Below are 18,274 nucleotides of genomic sequence, written 5' to 3'. Positions count from 1 at the left end.
TAAACGCAAGTGATGTTTGTAGACAATACAGTTGCTTACCACCCACTGACCGATACCCAGCCTGACCCAAGCAGCCATCTGGGCCTTCCAGATAATTTCTCCCAGTTATATACTGGCCGTGATGTGCTGTGGTGCGGAATACCCCTTTGGCTAGTTTGGGTCAGGTGTCCTGTCTCTGCTTCTTCCTAGCTTCCCATGCCCCTCCTCATTGGCAGAGCATGAGACTAAAAGTCCTTGATCAGGGTAAGCATTACTTAGCAACAACTGAAAACATTGGTGTTACCAGCATTGTTCTCAGACTAAAGTCGAAAACACAGCACTGTACCAGCTACAAAGAAGAAAACCACCTTGCAGCTGAACCCAGGATGACATAATGCACTGATTTGCTGTTACCTGCTGTTTAAACTGGTTGCTTTCTTGTATGTCAGTGTAGACTTTTACTATGTGTTTTTGTTTTTCAGGGTAGTGGAAGATCCCTTTCCCATCCCTCTCCAGCTGTTGCCACCAAATACACCTGCATGGGCACACCGTCTCAGGAGCTGTGAGGTAGGCTGCAAATAATTCTCACTTGATGTTTTGTCATCTGGATCTAAGATGCTGATCCAGTTCCATGAAGAGAATAATTGACAGTGGTAGAAGTTGTGTTCAAGCTTCCTGATATTATGAAATACTACTGGTACTAGCTGGTACTACCACCACATTTAGACACATAAAATGCTGTGGAATCCCTTCCTTTTTTGGGAATTCTAGAATAACTGACCATCAACAGCTCCTGAAGCAAAAAACCATGCTTCTGAAATCTTGATGCTGTGCAGTGCTGGGAAAAGCCATTGTTTGTCATGTTAGAGTTCACTTGTGAGCTATAGTGTAAGCTTTGCTGTCTTCTGCTGAGCAGATTGGTTTTTGTTGCCCTTAGTGATCCATTGAGAATAAAATGGCCTGTCTGCAAGTGTTTGTATTAGTTTGTGTTGTCATATGGAAATCAAAATCTATGTGACTTACCAGGATCAAATCTGAGACTTGGAGCTCCTTAATATCAATGTTTTACTAAGGATTTCTATTTTAGATATTCTCAAGTTTGGTTGGTTTGGGGTTGTTTTTTGATTTTTGTTTTTTTGTATCAGCATGGTTACCTGTGCTTGGTTTCTCTTTTATTACAATGTGATCTGTCTTTATTCCTTGGGATGGCTTTTGACCCAAACAGAGCTCTCTGCATATTGTTAGATGTCTGAAGAACTGTTCTGATGATTGGGATGTTATAAATAGCTGAAATGCATCATAAATCACTTAAAAAGAAGGGAAGGGAGATGGGAAGATTGTGGAGAGATCACCTACCCGTTCCTCCTGCCACCAGGCTCTTCCTGATAGATGTTTATTTTACTTTCTCTTAATATTTTTTAAAGGGAAACTCATGTTTTCTCTAGCTAATTCACCTCTGTAGAGACCCCTACCATTTGAGGTTTTTCCTGTTGGCTTGGCCACTGGTAACTCGAAATTACAGTTGCAGGGACTTAGAAATTTAATTTCTTGCTGTATCCACTTAGAAATATTTTTAAAATAAGAATATTTAAAAAATTAACTATATATAAAGATCTTTTATATATATGTGTGTATATACACACAGCTTTTATTTCATACAATATATATATCCCAGGGAGCCAGCTAGTACTGTGCTCCGAAGGGCAATGACTCCTTTGGCAGTTAGTACTGCAGGCAGAGAGCACTAAAAGCTGCAGCTGTTCAGAGTCAGCACTAAGCTCTGTGTTTGGTATTGATTCACTGACTGCCTTGAAATCTTCGCCTCATACTTGCTATGCCTACAGAGTAATGCCTCTGGTATCCTGCTGCTGTAGCTCACTCGAGGAAAACTGCAGTCTTGGTGTGTGTACTTTAGTGTAAGCTTTTATGTACCCTTGCTGAGATGAGGCCAGGGGAGAGGAAAGGAATTGCCTCTTTTTTTTTGCTTGAAGCTTCACTGGAGTTAAAGGATTGGAGAGTACCTCAAGGTAATTATATCACTAATAAAAAGTGGATATAAAAAAATAGTTATTTTCTATAACCTACTTAGTTTTCAATGGCCTGATCTTTTGCATTTCCAGCATTTATCAGCATACTGAAACAGTGTCATTAAAAACTACATTAATTAATATCAACTGTACAAAGTTAAGTTCATTTATTTTTCTGGAGCAGATGGTCTCATTTGTCCATTTGTTCCTACTTTGGAAGCCCCTAGAGAGGAGGGATCTTACGTGCTGTATGATTTTCTTCTCCTCCTAATCCCCTCCCACCAATTTTAGGAAAATGATCTAGCACATAAGTAAAGCCAGAATAGGAGCCAGTGCCTTAGCTGTTATCACAACAGTTTTATCAGTCTTGTCATCTCGCTAAGATAAGGTCAGTGACTTATTTATAGTGACAGGTATAAGATATGGAAAGAAAAATGCTGGTCATGCATTATTCCCTGTGTGGCATGGTACTGTAATCCTTCTTGTGAAAGCTGCCACCCCAGGTTTCTGTAAAGAAGGTACTTCTGGTACTTCTCAGGCTGCTTTGTTGCTTCTGGGTTTTTCAGATCAAGTTTTGGACAGAAATATTATTTATAATTTCTGGCTGAGCAGTTGTCAACTTCTCTTCCTCACCACAGCTGTGGGAGTGCACCTATAGGTGTAATAGGTGGAGCGGTATGCTTGCAGCAGTGCTGAAGAGCAAGCAGCTGCTGTCTCAGAATGACTCGTGCATCCAGTGCATACATAATCCTCTGCTTTTGGGCTTAACCTAACAGCAACACTGTGCTGGCCCAGCTCATTCACAAGGTGTTTGTTTGTTCTTTGTTGACTTTAGCTCTTGCTAATGACAAACATTGTTTTACTTAGGTAAAAGGCAGGTTTTATAAAGTTGTCCCTAAAGTATTTGTGCAGTAATAGTCTTGGAGAGACACTGTTGCTGCTTTTGTTGTCAGTATTAAACAACAGGCTGCACTATCAGTGAAGGTGGCAAAATAGATCCATCAGTTTAGTCCTCATTCACTATGCGTTTGTCTTACAGATATGCTGTAAAACAGCTGGCAAACCTAGTGTTACTCCCAGCTGCTTGTCAGCCTGATCCTGAGCTACATATGAACAGAAGTGAGCATGGCATTAAGAATTCTGATGAAAAGCTCTTCTCTGTCCCAGTGCTTTCTCTGCTTGCTGGCAGTCTCTGGTAGATCAGCACTGAACCAGCTGTGATGGCTCCAAGTAGCTGAACAGCTGTCACAGGGGATGTTGCAAAGTCAGCAAGTTGTGCTTTTTTTGTTGTTGTGTTTTGGGTTTGTTTGGGTTTTTTACTTTGAGTCAAGTTAGATGCTGTTTTTCTGGAGTTGTGTGCAGCTTGGCAGAGTTCACTGAAACCATCATCAGTATGCACAAGGCAGATCTGGTATGCTGTGTTTCTGTGGAATGTTGAGAACTGAGAGTGCCTTGAAGACTGGAGGAGGTGTTCTGTGAGACATTCAATTTGAAGTTAGTGCAGTAAGCAGGTGAGGCAATTACTGGTAGTATAAGCAGATGGATTCTGCTCCAGCTCAGTGCAGTGTGTGTGTTGAAGTAGATGCATAGACAATTTTTAGTGCTTGAGCAATTCTTAGTGAGAGTCAAGTGAAAAAGTTTGTCTAAGACAAACTTGTCTAGGAGCAACTGAAGCGTGTGTTGGGGGAAACACCAGGAGTGAAGTTGTCCTGTGGAAATTAGACAGGGTCAGTAACTGTAATCTTCTCAGGGGTTCTTGGTGTATTTAGGGTCTTGGAGAGCTGACAAACTCCTGACCTCAGTGGGGACTGCTCTGGTGTTAGATCCTGTGGTAAATCTATTTGTAAAGGATAATAGTGTGGGGAAAAAAATGATGACATGCCAAAAATCTGGGCCTGTGTCCTCACCTGCCAGGGTCCCTGACTGCTTTTGTTTTCTTGTGCAATGTTCAGCAGTCATCTGGGTGAATAATCCTATTATTTCACCTCCTTTCCATGCAGAAAATTGGGGACTCATACCGCGGCTATTGTGTGAGCGAGACAGAATTAGAGAGTGTTCTAACACTACACAAGCAGCAAACACAAAGTGTGTGGGGGACGCGCCAGTCTCCAAGCCCAGCCAAACCCGCCACACGGTTGATGTGGAAATCTCAGTATGTCCCATATGATGGGATCCCCTTTGTCAATGCAGGTAACTAACTTTTATTCTAATAACTGCTTTCAAAATTTCAACATGGGGTGTCAACTGGCCTTAAAGAAGGGTCTATATGGTGTTCCTTAGTGCTGGTGAAGTCAAGGCACAAACATACAAGAAGAGCAGCTTGGGCTCTTCTGTGACAGTCAGGAGGAGCTTGTTTCCTTGAAACTGCAGGATTATGTTTTGCTGTGATTATTTCCTTTTGTTCTTGAGAAATAAATTAGTTAAGTACTATTTGATGGGAGTTTTTGTGATGTGATCTTTAGGTGGAGGTCCCACCTGCTCTATCAGGATGTGAAAGTTCTTGTAAGGGTAAGAGCTTATTTGAGTAGTCTTGCCTAACTTGGAGGTCCTTTGAAGATTTTATTCCATACGAGCCAATGAACTGTTTAAATGGGGCCCTTTGAAAAACAACAAATGTAAAAGAACAAAATAAACATCAGCATACCTCAGCAGACAGATTTTGGGGTTTTAAAATGAATGTGCAGATTCCATAGGTTGGGAATTGCATATCTAGATCGTGCAATGCATATGTGAAATTACAAAGAGTTCATGCAGATATCAAATGACCAGGTTTTAATTGTTCCATAGAGATCATGAATAACTGGAATGTAGGTTATGTGCATGTGTTTTGGTTTATTTTTTTTTTTTTGTTGGTTGGGTTTTTTTTCTGAAAGTAACTGAAAAAGTGAAATGATAGCACCAGTTTTAAAGCTTCAGCCATAAACTGAGGTATAAGAAAGCTAAGAACAAATCCAAGCCAATTTACACTTTTGTTTTTTCCCCAAAATGCTTTTGAGACATCTTTAGCTTTCTGTTTGATCTGCCTGATAGATGAGTTTCCCCACAGTATGATATTTACAGCAAAACCACATTATTTTTTCCTTTAAAGTTGTAGACCAATAGAGATTTAGTTTATTAAACTAGTATTTTTTTGCTTTGCTCAGACCCCCAAAGAGATGTTGTGTATATATCTGAAGTGTTGTGTTTCCAATATGTTTAAGTTTAGTTTATAACTCTTCTATGAAAAGCATCCATTAAAATCCTTTCCACCTGAAAAGCAGAGGCAGCAAATATGATGCACTGAACAGCAGTTTAAAACCCAGATAAATGAATTCTAAACTGTGCAGGACAAAAGCATTATTCTCCAGGAATTTATCCCTTTTTTGCAAGTGGTACCAGTCTGTAATACCTGCCCTGCTGTGCTTCAGCTGTGGGAAAATACAGAGAAGCTGAGTAGCTCCCTATAGCGTAAAACAGGCAGTAATCATCAAAATCCTTATTGTTAATAACCGTTTTGTATAGTTGATACTTTTGTAAAACAAGGACCCCATCAAATTCCTTGAGATTTATATTAGCAAAGACTAAGTTAAAGCTCTGTAATGGTTTAAGCCCAGCCGGCAGCTGCTTGCTTGCTTCCCCCATCCCCAGTGGGATGGGGAGGAGAATCTGAAAAAAGGTAAAAACCTATGGGCTGAGATAAGAATAGTTGAATAACTGAAATAATAGTTAATCAGTTTTTAAACTGAAATAGCGAGGGAGAGAGGAAGAAATAAACCCTGTGCCCGGAAGAAACCTCAACTGATGCACAATACAATTGCTCACCACACGCTGACCGATGCCCAGCCAGTCCCTGAGCAGCCGTCGGTGCCTCCTGGCCAGTTCCCCCTGTTTATGTACTGGGCATGATGCTCTGTGGTATGGAATATCCCTTTGACTAGTTTGGGTCAGCTGTCCTGGCTCTGCTCCCTCCCAGCTTCTTGTGCCCCCTCCTCAGTGGCAGCTCATGAGAGATTGAAAAGTCCTTGATCAGGGTAAACATTACTTAACAGCAACTAAAACAAGGGTGTTTTATCAGTGTTGTTCTCAGACTAAAGCCAAGAGAGTTCTGTACCAGCTACTAGGAAGAAAATTAGCTCTGCCAGCTGAAACCAGGACAGCTGTTGAAGTCTTTTCAGTCCTAGATCTTCAATTTTAAGTTTGTTTTTAAAAATGAAACAAATATGTTTGTTATACATAATTCTCTTAAATTAACTTTAGTTGCATTGTTTTATTGATTTTTTTTTTTTTTAATTTTTATTTTTTAATGTCACAGTTTAAAGCAAGAGGTTATTGGATATCTTATGGAAACATTACGTTGCTGTTGTGATACTTTAAAAAGTTTTGATTGTATCACATGGTATAAGCAGCTCCTTGCCTGCGCACTGAAATATATGAATTATAAACAAAAGATAACTAAACATGATGTGGAAGAAATCTGGAAGAAGTTCCTTTCTTGACCACTTTAGTGCTCTGCCTGTTACCCTTTTGTTAGAGGTCTGACTGGATGAAGTCACTTGCTTCAAATTTATAGCTCAGCAGTATTTGTTTAAGCCTGTCTGATTTTTGTGTGTGTATGCCACACTGAAACAGTGTTATTTAGCAGATAAGGTAGGTCAGACTTGCAGCTAAGAATTGTTAGGCGGCATGGCCTGAAATATTGATGTAAGACAAGAGGCTGGAAATAGCTGCTGAGTTTTTGTTGTGGTTTAACTCCAGCCAGCAGCTAAGCACCACACAGCCCACCCCTTCTGGCATGGGGAAGAGAATTGGAAGGGTGAAAGTGAGAAAACTTGTGGGTTGAGATAAAAACAGTGTAATAGGTGAAGCAAAAGCTGTGTGCACAAGCAAAGCAAAACAAGGAATTAATTCACCACTTCCCGTGGTCAGGCAGGTGTTCAGCCATCTCCAGGAACTCAGGGCTCCATCACATATAAAAGTTACTTGGGAAGACAAACCTGGGATATCCTCCTGCTTCTTACTCCAGCAATAAATAGTATATCATGCTGCGCTTGATGTCATACAGTGTGGAGTATCTCTTTGGTCATTGAGGGTCAGCTGTCCCAGCTGAGTCTCCTCCCAACTCCTTATGCACCCCCAGCCTGGTCACTGGTGGGGTGAGGAGCAGAAAAGGCCTTGACTCTGTGTTAAGCACCGCTCAGCAGTAACTAGAGCGTTCCTGTGTTATCAACTCTGTTTTCAGCACAAATCCAAAACATAGCCCCGTACTGGCTATGTTGAAGAAAATTAACTCCATCACAGCCAAAACCAGTACACCTTTGACTTCAGCTGTGGGTTTTCTTGGTTATTTTGGGTATTCTGCTTCTGTTACGTGTTACCAGCATCGTGCTACTTTGATAACTTGCAAGACTGTTCATCCTGTATTGGTGTTCAGCAGGGCAGAATCCAATATTTGCTATCATACGTTCTGCAGGAGTGTTGTGAGGTGTAGTAAGGTTGTGAAATGCTTTGGAAAATGGTCTGTGTCCTTTTTATGCTGTGAGAGTAGCATTTGTGCTGTATTTGAATGCTTTCTACACTTGAGTGTTCTGCCTTCTGAAGAGGCTGATGGTAAACAAATAAGTGTTTTGTAACTCTCATCTTTTATTTAGTGTTGTTTTATTGTAATAACTTCAGTGGCCGTTTGAATAAACGGAGCACATTACTTTCTGTTCCCAGGAAGCAGAGCCATTGTAATGGAGTGCCAATATGGGCCAAGGAGGAAAGGGTTCCAGCCCAAAAAAGCTGGTGAGCAGGAAGGCACCTCTTGCCATCTGTACAAAGCCACTTGTCCAGCAAGGTAAGAACTGTCTGTAAAGCTGAAAGAGCAACTTGGCATTCTAAAAAAGTATTCTCTCTATGAGCCTTGACAGAGCACTGTTTGGGGGTGGTAGCTGATACGCACTGTAGCTCTTAGCTTTGTCTCCTTTAATTTGAGGCTGATACTCATTTAGAGGGAAGAAGAAAGTGAATAAGGCTGAGATTTGATAGGTTGGCCAGATGCAAAGTAGCAGTACATCAGGATATGATGTACAAGTGTGAATTGTTATCTACCTGGATGTAGTTCCTGTGGTCTCCTTTAGTGACTGTTTTTAGTCTAAAACTTTATAGTCTATTTGTTATTTTTCCTTCAGGCTTTTAATTACACTTATATCAATAATCCTAATTTAACACATGTCCTATTTTCTGAAGCAGTTACAGTTCTTCCTGTTCACTGGGGACTTTCTCCTTATCCAACACTAACGTTTTTTGCCTTATTCTTGGGCATCCTCCTGGGTGCTTATTCAGTTCTTACTGAGCTAAGAATGCATTTACCTGTCCAGTTGCATCTAGGTGTGTATGTGCTCAATTCTGGCTTCAAGCTGGCTGAAGCCTCTTCAGAAATGGTGTTATACTGAGGGACAGAATGTTTTTGTTGAGGTACAAAATCACTCTGGCTGAGTGGCTTCCAGACAGCCACAAGTGTTTTTGTCTGCATCCATCTGCATCAGTCTCTGTTGATGTGTGCTTAACAATTCTATAGTTCTCTTTGGGATTCCTCACACCCTGCAACACTGTTTGAACTTTCCCTAAACTAATATCTCATATGAAGTAGGTGGGGTTTAGCCTCCTCCCCCTAAGGACAAGTGTATTGAAGGAGAATTTTTTTTTTATCCTTGCCCTGGAAGGATCTATATTAAAAAGGTTCAGAAGTTTCCGGAATACAGGGTTTCTACTGACCCTAAAATTGACAAGAAAATCATAAGAATGGAGCAGGAGAAAGCATTCAACATGCTGAAGAAGAACTTGATAGATGCTGGTGGTGTCCTCAGGTGAAACTTCCATATTTTCTTTTTCTTTTATCTTGACAAGTGAATCAAAAAAGAGTAGTAATTTGCTTGGTTTCCTTTATTTTTTAGTCACTTTATTAAGGCTCTTGCTTAGTATCAATAGGAAAAAAAAAAAAATTCCACAATGTCAATAAGACTTCTGTGGCTCTGGAGTATTTATTCGGAAAATGTCTTAAGCACCAAGCTGTGAAACTTCAGCAGATGTTTTCATGCAAGGAATAGATAGAAATGATTGTATTACCTGGGGAATTGAGCTGGTTTATTTTGCATTGACAGGTGTGAGAGGGCTCTGAGCACTAAAATGCAGTATCTTCCAGCTCAGGGACTGTAAAATCTTAAGGCATTCTACTTAGGTTGATTTTGATTGTCAGACTGTACCCCCGAGAGACTCTGTTATTTGCCTTTGCTTGAGAATTATGTGTAGAAACTCTTTCCTTCTTGCCAGGTGGTATGTACAGTTACCCACTCAGCAAGCCCACCAATATCATGAAATGGAAACATCCTGCCTCCCTTCTTCACCCTCCCAATTTTCTGTGCCTTCTCCTGAGGAGGAGGAGGAAGTTCTTGGAGATGAGAACTGTATTCTGCCTTCCCGACTTCATCCTCAAGTAGCAGACAAGATCCGAGAACTGGTGTCTCAGGGAATAGAGCAGGTCTATGCAGTGAGGAAGCAACTGAGGTACAGAACTTTGTCATGTTCTCAGTCTGTAGTGCTGTATCTACTTCTGCATTTGATTAATTTGGTTTGCAGCTAAAGGGCAGTCTGGATGCATCACTGAATATATTCCCCATATGTCATGTGAACCAATTTTTCCCAGCTTTTGTCTTCTTTTTCCGTTTCGTTGTAGGTAGCTGTTAAGAGTTGTTGTCCTTTTTAAAGTTAGTTGAATAAATGGGGATTTTTAGCTCCCTACTCTTTAGCAGATGAACAAGATGAACTGAGTCAGAAGATCATCTAGCTTGCTCTTTTCTTGTTGTTAGAACAAGGGGAGGGACGGGTAGGAGTCTCTATAACAGAGGGAGATAACACAGTATATTTTATATATGCATATTTTAATGTCCTTTAACATGTGACAGAAAGTATGTGGAAAGAGAATTATTCAAGCCTGATGAAGTGCCAGAAAGACATAACCTGTCCTTCTTCCCCACTGTGAATGACATCAAGAACCACATTCATGAAGTGCAGAAGTCCCTCAGGAACGGCGAGATGGTGTATAATTCAGAAAGTATCCCAGCAACAGTATGTTGGCCTTTGTGTTTCTTTTTGATTTTTCCAGTTAAATACTGGAAATTGTATTTTAATTTTTAACCACTTGGCTGTGTTTCATCCAAAATTCTCTATGACTTAATGTTTCCAGCAGCAGTATTTTCAGTGGAATCTCTGGCTGAACAAAATTGGATTAAATATTAATAAAACCATCTGATCTCATTCAGAATTTATCTCATCAGCGTTAGGTTGCTATTAGTTGATTGACAAATTATACAGTACCAGCACTTCATGATGCTGCATGAGCTGGAAACCACATGGTGTAGAGAAGTTGACACATCAGAGAATCTTATTCATGACTTTGTCATTGTGTTTTGGAGAAGTTACTCTTCCATATCTGAAAAATGGGGACGAAGTATGTCTCGGGTGTAGCCTAAATTAGGGCTTGCACAACCTTTTGAATACGTAGATACCAATAAGTGCACTTATAGCAAGTGAAGCAAGCATGAAGTAGATACTTACAGAATGGTTGGTAACTCTAATGTGGTGTTCCTTAATTTTCTTCCACCTGTTGAGTGATAAAGGATACACAGTGATCCTAGTTTTCCTACTTATGAAGCTGACTACTAAGGAATTGCCGGTTTAAAATCAGCTTTGACAAACTGTACTGTTAAATGATGTTGTGTCATCAGTCTTTTCCCTCTCCCTACACTGCTGTTTCCCCAGGTGAGTGAGTGATCCTTGTTAGTTAGCCGAATGGTTTGACTATTTTCTATTTTAAAGTCTTTGAACTGTCATGAGCAGACTTTAGCCTTCCCTGGTACAGTGTAAGTTAAAATACCTTTTACAGGTTGGGGTTTTTTTGAGGGGTTGGTTGGTTGGCTTTTTTTGTAAGCCAGGAGCTTCGAAGTTGCTGCATAGTTACAAGAAAATTAATGTAGTTTCAGGCTGTTTTGCTACAGGTCCTTTTAAGCCTGTGTTCCTATAGTTGACAAACTTGCACCCTTTCTGAGAACTGAGATCCTTTTCCTTTCAGCTGCAGTGGACCACAGACAGTGGGAATGTTCTCACAGAAACAGTGACTGTTACATTTGCCTCTCCACCTTCAGATGGTAGGACTGCATTAATAACTTTGCTGTCTCCAAATGTGATCTGTTTCATTGGTTATATCACAGAAGTTCAGTTTCCTTCCAGTGAGGTTGCTGCTCTGTTCTGCTGCTCAGCTAAACTTAAGAAGTGTTATTTTGGTGTATCTATTTTAGCATACTTTTTTTTTTTTAACTGTGTGACTGCATACGTCAAAAAATACGTGTAGTGTGATGGGGTTGCCAGAAGTATGAAAATTATAATCTTGGCTTTTGTTTAGCATCCTAAGCAACTGAAGATTTTAATGGGATGGTTATTTAGAAACAACATTTTACCTAGGATAAAGGTGCTAATAACACCTGTGTAAAGATAATTGAATTGCTACTGAACAGATGCATCTGTCAGGACACACAATACCCAGGACTCATCTGGGTACTTGAGTTCCTTGATGGTTTGTGCTTCACATATGCTTAACTATCTTGATAAAAAGCACTTGAATGCATATTGGGATTCCTGCTTCTTACAGAGTCATTAGCTTGAGTTCTGCTGCTAGGATCAGGTCCTGAAAAATGAACATGGTATTTCTGTTGTCAGGATTGACAGCACTCTTTTCTATTTTTTCCTTAATACTTAGAAATAGAAATGTGTGTTTAGTGGCAGCAGGGCTATGAGAGATGTTTCTTCAGTTCTTTATGTGGTGTAATATTGTTAGCGTCTGAAGCCAAAGTAGCATCTCTTCCCAGCAATTAACCTTCTTCCCACTCTGCATCAAAACCAGAGGGTAGATAGTGTAGATTTCTATGGAAACTTGCGTTTATGCGTTCATGGTTGAAGGTCTGGTTATTTTGAAGATGCTAGTTACACTATTGTCCTTTGTTGAAAGTGGGTCCCTACTACTATTATTTTGACTTCAAAATATGTACTAAAACAGATCTACTTGCTAGCTAGCGTAGTTAGGATTACACATGGGCTGAGATGCTCGGATCATGGTGGCTGATAATAAAATTATATTATTCTGCCTTTTTCTTCGGGTTTCAAGGACATTTTTTCTAGTGTGACACCAAAAGAGCTTTCTGCATGTTTCTGGATGCTTTCCCCATCCCTCAATTAATAGGTTGTATATGAAACTCATGAGAAAAGTTGTTGGCTTTTAGTAGGGATATGATTGCAGCAAGGTGGACAAGTCTAATTGTTTGCATGCATTGAGATAATGCTGCAGGCTTCTTAGATGTTTTTAATCTCAAGGGCATTGCTAGCTTGTTTCCCCATTTAACTGGAACATGGTGCTGGGTACCTTTTGTTCAACACAGCTGGTAGTCTACAGGGACCAAAAGGGGACTGCCACATTTGTCATGTTTAAAGATGTACTTCTGTCAGCAGTTACGTTCCACTGTGGGTCTTGCCAGAAGTCCTGATGTGTTTGGGTTTCTTTCCACTTTGCCCCCTGTTGAGATAGGGGAGTCCTAAGATTTAAAACTGGTTGCTGGCTGGGTAATTAGTTTGCATTGTTAATGTAATTAATGATAATATACCTTAATCACATTGTTAGTGCAGCCTAAGGGTTAACAAAGCTTGGGACTTAACACTTATGAAAAGTTAGCTACATTTGTAACTCCTGAGATAAGATCAGCCAATCCATGGGGAGACTGAGCCCCACAAAAGAAGAGAACAAGTGTAAGCCAGCTTTGTGGTTTAGACAGGATCCAAGGAGTAACTGAGCCTGCCAAGACCAAAAGGTTACTTGCAGTGCCGAAGAGGAGCCGCTAGCCTTCATCCCCATGACCCTCTATGACCACCACCAAAAAGCGCTGCACATGTGCAGTGGCAGGAGTTTATGGAAATACTAATTATCATAGGAAGCAGGGGACAAGCTATTAATACGTATAGGCGATCTCATGAATATGTAACCACAATGCTATATATGTTTGGAGGATGGGTGGCTATGGCACACACGCCTTTGGTGGGATACCCCTGTGCCACCCAGCCCTGAATAAACGTACCTACTTTACAACTCTAATTGGCCGGTTGGTTGTAAAGTCCTTTCTCTGCACGTCACTGTCACTTCCTGACCTATTTCTTATCTTTGTTGTAGCAGGAAATATAAACCCCCAGAGGTTTAGTTCACTTGTGTGACTTCTCCTAAATAGAATCATAGAATAGTTAGGGTTGGAAAGGACCTTGAGATCATCTAGTTCCAACCCCCCCACCATGGGCAGGGACACCTCACACTAAGCAATCTCACCCAAGGCTTCGTCCAACCTGGCCTTGACCGCTGCCAGGGATGGAGCATTCACAACCTCCCTGGGCAACCCATTCCGGTGCCTCACCACCCTAACAGATGACTTGGTGAACCTGATTTACCTGATTTATGTGCCAGTGTTTGGGCTTTGTCTTGGTTTTTTTTCTAACTCTTGTTTTAGCTGTTGCTGCAGTGGATCAATTTGAACTGAAAGGCATCATGCATGCTTGGTGCTCTTAGGGTAAGAATTTTGTTATTGACAACTGTCAGAGGGCAAAAGTTTTGAAGCTCAGTTTAAATAGTGTTCCTCTTTCTTAAGGAAGCCTGCTTTAGGAAAAAAGGAATCTGCAATATGAGCAGGCCTACTGTGCTTAAGCTTGCATGTCTGTGAGTCTTTGCATTACTGCACTTTTATGGAAAGACACAGAATAGTCGTGCTTTCAACAGCTGTGATAGAGCTCAGCAGGGATGCTTTTTAGTATGTTTGAATACTGGAGAAGATTCAGGAAGATCAATTCTTGCTTTCTTTGTCTTTCACAGCCTATCAAATATGTAAGCGTCCATCTAGTGAATTTTAGAGGAAGCTAGAGAATCGGATTTGTTTCCCTTTCTGCACATGTGCACCAAGTCAGTAAATGCAAGCAGCTAATCTAATTCCAGCATATCTTGTCTCCCCTTATATATGTGGGTATGTGTTTGTACACATTGCAAACACATGTTTATAATTGTATTACAAGTCTCAGCAAAAAAATAAGCCTGACTGAAAAATTGAACTCTTGTTAACGTATTATGAAGTGGTAACAAAGGAAAACAACACTAGCTTTTCAAACTACTGCTTGTTTATGTTGGGGTTTTGATTGTGGGTTTTTTTTGTGGGTTTTGTGGTTTGGTTTGGTTTGTTTTTTTTCATTTCAACTTGTGCTGACTGGAGACAAATTTATTGTTTATGAAATCAAATGGTAACAGAACTAAACCTAGCTGTTTGTTGTCTTGTTGAGCAGAACTCCCTATCTCCATGAGATACAGCTTTCTCTATTCTAGGTCTAAGATCCACTGTAATTGTCAAATTTGTGTGCTCCCTTTTACATCTTTTATGAAGTATAATGACAAGTGAGCTAAAGTACCTATTCTGTTTGTTTGTTCAATTCTGGCATTCATACTGAAAGCCCAAGCAGTGTAAGGAGTGGGTAGGTTAGGAGTTGAACTATTATCTTTATTCCTAGGCATGTTGGTGTAGAATACAACCTAAGAAGAGAACTGCCATCTCTTCCTACATGTGAATGTTCACAAATGTTTATGGAGTCTTGAATATTCACATATGCATATGGGGCTTCTGTGTAGTATTAAAAAGAGCCCAAATATTGGAAGTAGTTGTATTGAAGGATATTAGTAGAGTATGTCTTATAGTCAGTTATGATAAGGAGTTAGAGTTTGCAAATCAGTATATATGTTGAAAAATGTATCTCCATTCACTTAGATTGCTGGAAACTTCTGTATGAGTTTGTGTTACAAAGCTTTTTGCAGTTCCATTGGAAGTTTTCTTGCAGAAATTGCTGCAAGCGAATCTCAATTTTTACAAGTCATCAGGAAATGAAGTCTGTCCTTCTTGCATTAAAGAATTTTGAGGATATAGTTTAATCTGTAGGCTGAAAGACTTCCAGATAAATGGACTTTTGGTGTGATGCTGCATAGAAATTGCCTTAATTCCACAAAGATGTTTGGAAGGGAGTGGTGAGACTTACAGGATTTCCAGTGTAGATTTTTATTTTCAGAGACAACCCTTTCTTTTTTTTTATGCCTGTTTATTAGAGCCCTTACTGAGGTGTGTGTATTGTCAAATTGTTTGATCGTTGCTTTGATAGTCAACTGTCAGCTTTTATGTTATAACTAGAAATTCAAAGCACAGTGTAGGGTGCAGTTACTTTGCTCTTCAAAATGGATCTGTCAGTGCTTCTGTTTTGCTGTCACCAGGCACATACAATCTTCCTACAGTATTGTCTTTTTCTCATACACAGCTTTTTTAATTTAGCATCTAAGCTCTTATGCAAAGAAAACAGCATTTATGTATATGTTTCTTTTATATGTCTATATTGAGATTGAAGGGGTTTGTTCAGTTTGCAGAGGAGACTTTTAAATGGGAAGAAATCTGTCATAACTGTCTGCCTCCTCTCTGTTGCACTGTAGGGAGCTCAGAAGGGGAGTCACTTGTCACCAAAGCAGAAGCCAGCCAGAGTGGGGAGTCCTTGCTACCAGGAACAGCTCAGCTATTATCTTCCCTCTCTTCACTTCAGCCCAAGATATTTGCACAACTTCAGGTACAGTCAAGTTGTTTACAGAACATCAAACCTTCTTCACTGGGAAGGCAAGCTGAGAACAGCAAGTTCCGTCTCAGCTAATGAACCCAAACACTGGCTGGGTAACGCACATTTTGAAATAGCTGTCAACTCTTGTTTTTGTTTTTTTTTTTTTCCTCTTGCATGTCATATTTGGCATATAGTTGTGGTGCAGGGGACCCCATTATCATCTTTTGACACTTTGAAATTAGTTGGGGTCTCTTGAAGGCAAATTTGAAGGCAAATCAAAGATGATGAAAGTAGTGGGCTTCTGCTCTAGCCAAGCACCTATTTGTTTTCTACATGGTCCAGCCATTTAATAACAAAAATGCTGCAAAACCGAGGGGAGATAAGTCAGTCTTATTCCTTTAAAATCCTTCTCCAGCCTCTTAAAATACGTTAAAATCTTAAAACTGCCCCCAGCTCAGATCTGTAAACTTCCAGTTTGAAAGGCTGAAGACTGGGGATAAGAATGTTGTGCTTAAAAGAGCTGCTTCTAAAGCTCATCTCCCTTTAAAGGTGACTCTTCTTTTTGAAAAGTTACCTTTATGCTTCTTGGACCACAGTGAAATGTGTGTTCTCTTCCCTAGGTATACAGTCTGCAGCAAGTTGCTGGGGTTTTTATCAGTATGCTTTTAGTATCTACCTCTTGTGTGAATGGGCAGTACTGGGAAATGATTTGAAACAAAATCAATCTGAAATTAGAACTTTATGGCTGTAAATAGTCTTCTAAGAGGCTTCTGGATACATTGTTCTAATTATTTTCTAATACAACTTTAGCCTAGGGTTGCTGGGATTGACTGTTGAAAAGAGGTTATGTATTATGCAGTAGCAGCATTGCAAAATAAATGTCATTAAATGCAAACTTCTGCTGTAAATACTGGTATGTTAGTTCTTCTGCCTTCTCTTTCACAGGGATTACAGCTGCAGTCAACTTTTACCTCCACAAATGGATCAACAGCCCTGATAGCTGTAAATAACCATTCCTCTCCCAGCCCTGCAAGTCTCCTAGATTCCACAGGGAGTGCAGTAACCAACCATCCTCTATTACTTAGTCAGGGACACAGTCTGCAAGCAGGTGCTGGCCTAACACAGCATAGCACTACTACCTCTGCTTTTGGGACTCCACCTGGCCCCGATCAGAATCTGGTCACCATGAGCCAGTTGGTAGCAGTTGGAGGGGTGGATGACTCCAGAAGCCTAGGAGGAGGAGTCCATCAGATTCTCTTGGGAGATGTACAGACTATTCCAGTACGGATTGTGGACAGCCATCCAGCACTTGGTAAGTTGCAGTCTTGCCAATAATATGTAAATATAGAAAATAAAATAGATTTTCTTCTGTGTGTCTTGAAGAAAGAAATGTGTTGATACTGGGGAACTCCTGTATAGACTTCTTTCAGCTGATTTGAATTAATTTCTACTGTGAAAACAGGAGTGGGGGAGGGTAAGGGAAGGAACAAAACCAAACCAAAACCCAGGTTTTTCTATAAAAAGATGGCTTTAGTTAAACTATGCATTACTTACTTTGACCAAATAACCACTTATTCAATGAACACTTTTTTTTTTGCCAAATGATATCCATTTAGTTAAAATTATCTTCAAAATATTTTTAAAAGGAAAAATAAGAATAGAAAATAACCAATATTGAATCTAGTTAGAACTTTTTGGAAGGGAATGTGAGGGTTTTGATTACTTCTTTCTTTGCACCATCTCAGCAGATTTCTGAATTACTTTTTTTACTAAACTTTTGCTAGGACCCTGAAGTCATCAATGTGCTTTAGAAGTGATCAGTTGGAGTTGTAATTAATTAGAATTTCAGGCTTCTGTTTGAAAATACTCTTTAAAAAAATAACACAATAAATATTATAAATAACTTTTTATCAAAATAGAAGGCTCCTTAAAATTTTTGTTAAATATACAGTCTTTAGATTCTCAGCCATGGAACCTGATGGAGAATGGAAGCTTGCATTCTCAAAGAAGGATTTTTGATTCTTGGTGAAGAAAACCTATTAGATATGGAGCATACATAGGTCATTGCAACATGTCCTTTTGACTATCCAGAGAGTCTAAATGCTAGCTTTGTTATTTCTTTTTATCTTTTCTTGTCATCTGTGAGTTCTAAAAAGATGACTCTTGAGTAGTTTTGCAGGAACATCCCGGTAAAGATGTGCCAGATCATAGCCTGCACCTTTCTAATGCCATAGGGGTAACTATTTCCATGTGCCCTGGTGACTTTTGCAGGTCTGCAAAACTGAATTTGTTCTAAATTCTCTAATGGAAATATAAGACTACATGAAGAAATGAAAAAGAGATAAAGGGTATATGAGGGAATATACTGAAATTCATACATGTTAAAGTAATGTTTGGGTATTTTATTGTGGTAGTATTGTCAAAGTTAAATATAAGGGATTTCCTGCCTGCTGTGTACTCAAATGTGTAACTGGTTTTTTTATTCCCCTTTTATAATTGAATTTGACTGCTCTCCTGAAAAAATCTGGTTTTATTCAGGGTAAAACAAGCTCAAGAGAGGTTATCAAATGCACCTTCTCCATTAAGTT

The 18,274-nt window shown here is 39.8% G+C and overlaps 1 protein-coding gene across 20 annotated transcripts in view; it reads left to right on the top strand.

The window, feature by feature from the left end:
* Positions 1-18,274, top strand: part of CARF (calcium responsive transcription factor) — a 39,219-nt gene that overhangs the window by 10,646 nt on the left and 10,299 nt on the right. For 18 of the 20 annotated variants that reach the window (XM_061455998.1, XM_061456007.1, XM_061455922.1 and 15 more), the window contains 9 exons: positions 462-546; positions 4,007-4,196; positions 7,701-7,821; positions 8,690-8,833; positions 9,297-9,530; positions 9,929-10,091; positions 11,095-11,170; positions 15,568-15,698; positions 16,632-16,998. In XM_061455998.1, coding sequence (XP_061311982.1) covers positions 462-546; positions 4,007-4,196; positions 7,701-7,821; positions 8,690-8,833; positions 9,297-9,530; positions 9,929-10,091; positions 11,095-11,170; positions 15,568-15,698; positions 16,632-16,998 — 1,511 coding nt within the window. Of the gene's footprint in view, positions 1-461; positions 547-2,699; positions 2,814-4,006; positions 4,197-7,700; positions 7,822-8,689; positions 8,834-9,296; positions 9,531-9,928; positions 10,092-11,094; positions 11,171-15,567; positions 15,699-16,631; positions 16,999-18,274 lie in introns of those variants that run through there. The other 2 variants (XM_061456033.1, XM_061456039.1) reach the window with 2 other exon arrangements.

Source organism: Pezoporus flaviventris, unplaced genomic scaffold (genome assembly GCF_033815535.1).
Source record: "Pezoporus flaviventris isolate CSIRO_AGI_PZ_B2104156 unplaced genomic scaffold, CSIRO_AGI_Pfla_v1 ptg000001l, whole genome shotgun sequence".
In the NCBI taxonomy this organism is placed as follows: domain Eukaryota; kingdom Metazoa; phylum Chordata; class Aves; order Psittaciformes; family Psittacidae; genus Pezoporus; species Pezoporus flaviventris.
The sequence above is the reverse complement of the archived record's forward strand: the minus strand, read 5'-3'. Positions and strand labels throughout refer to the sequence as shown.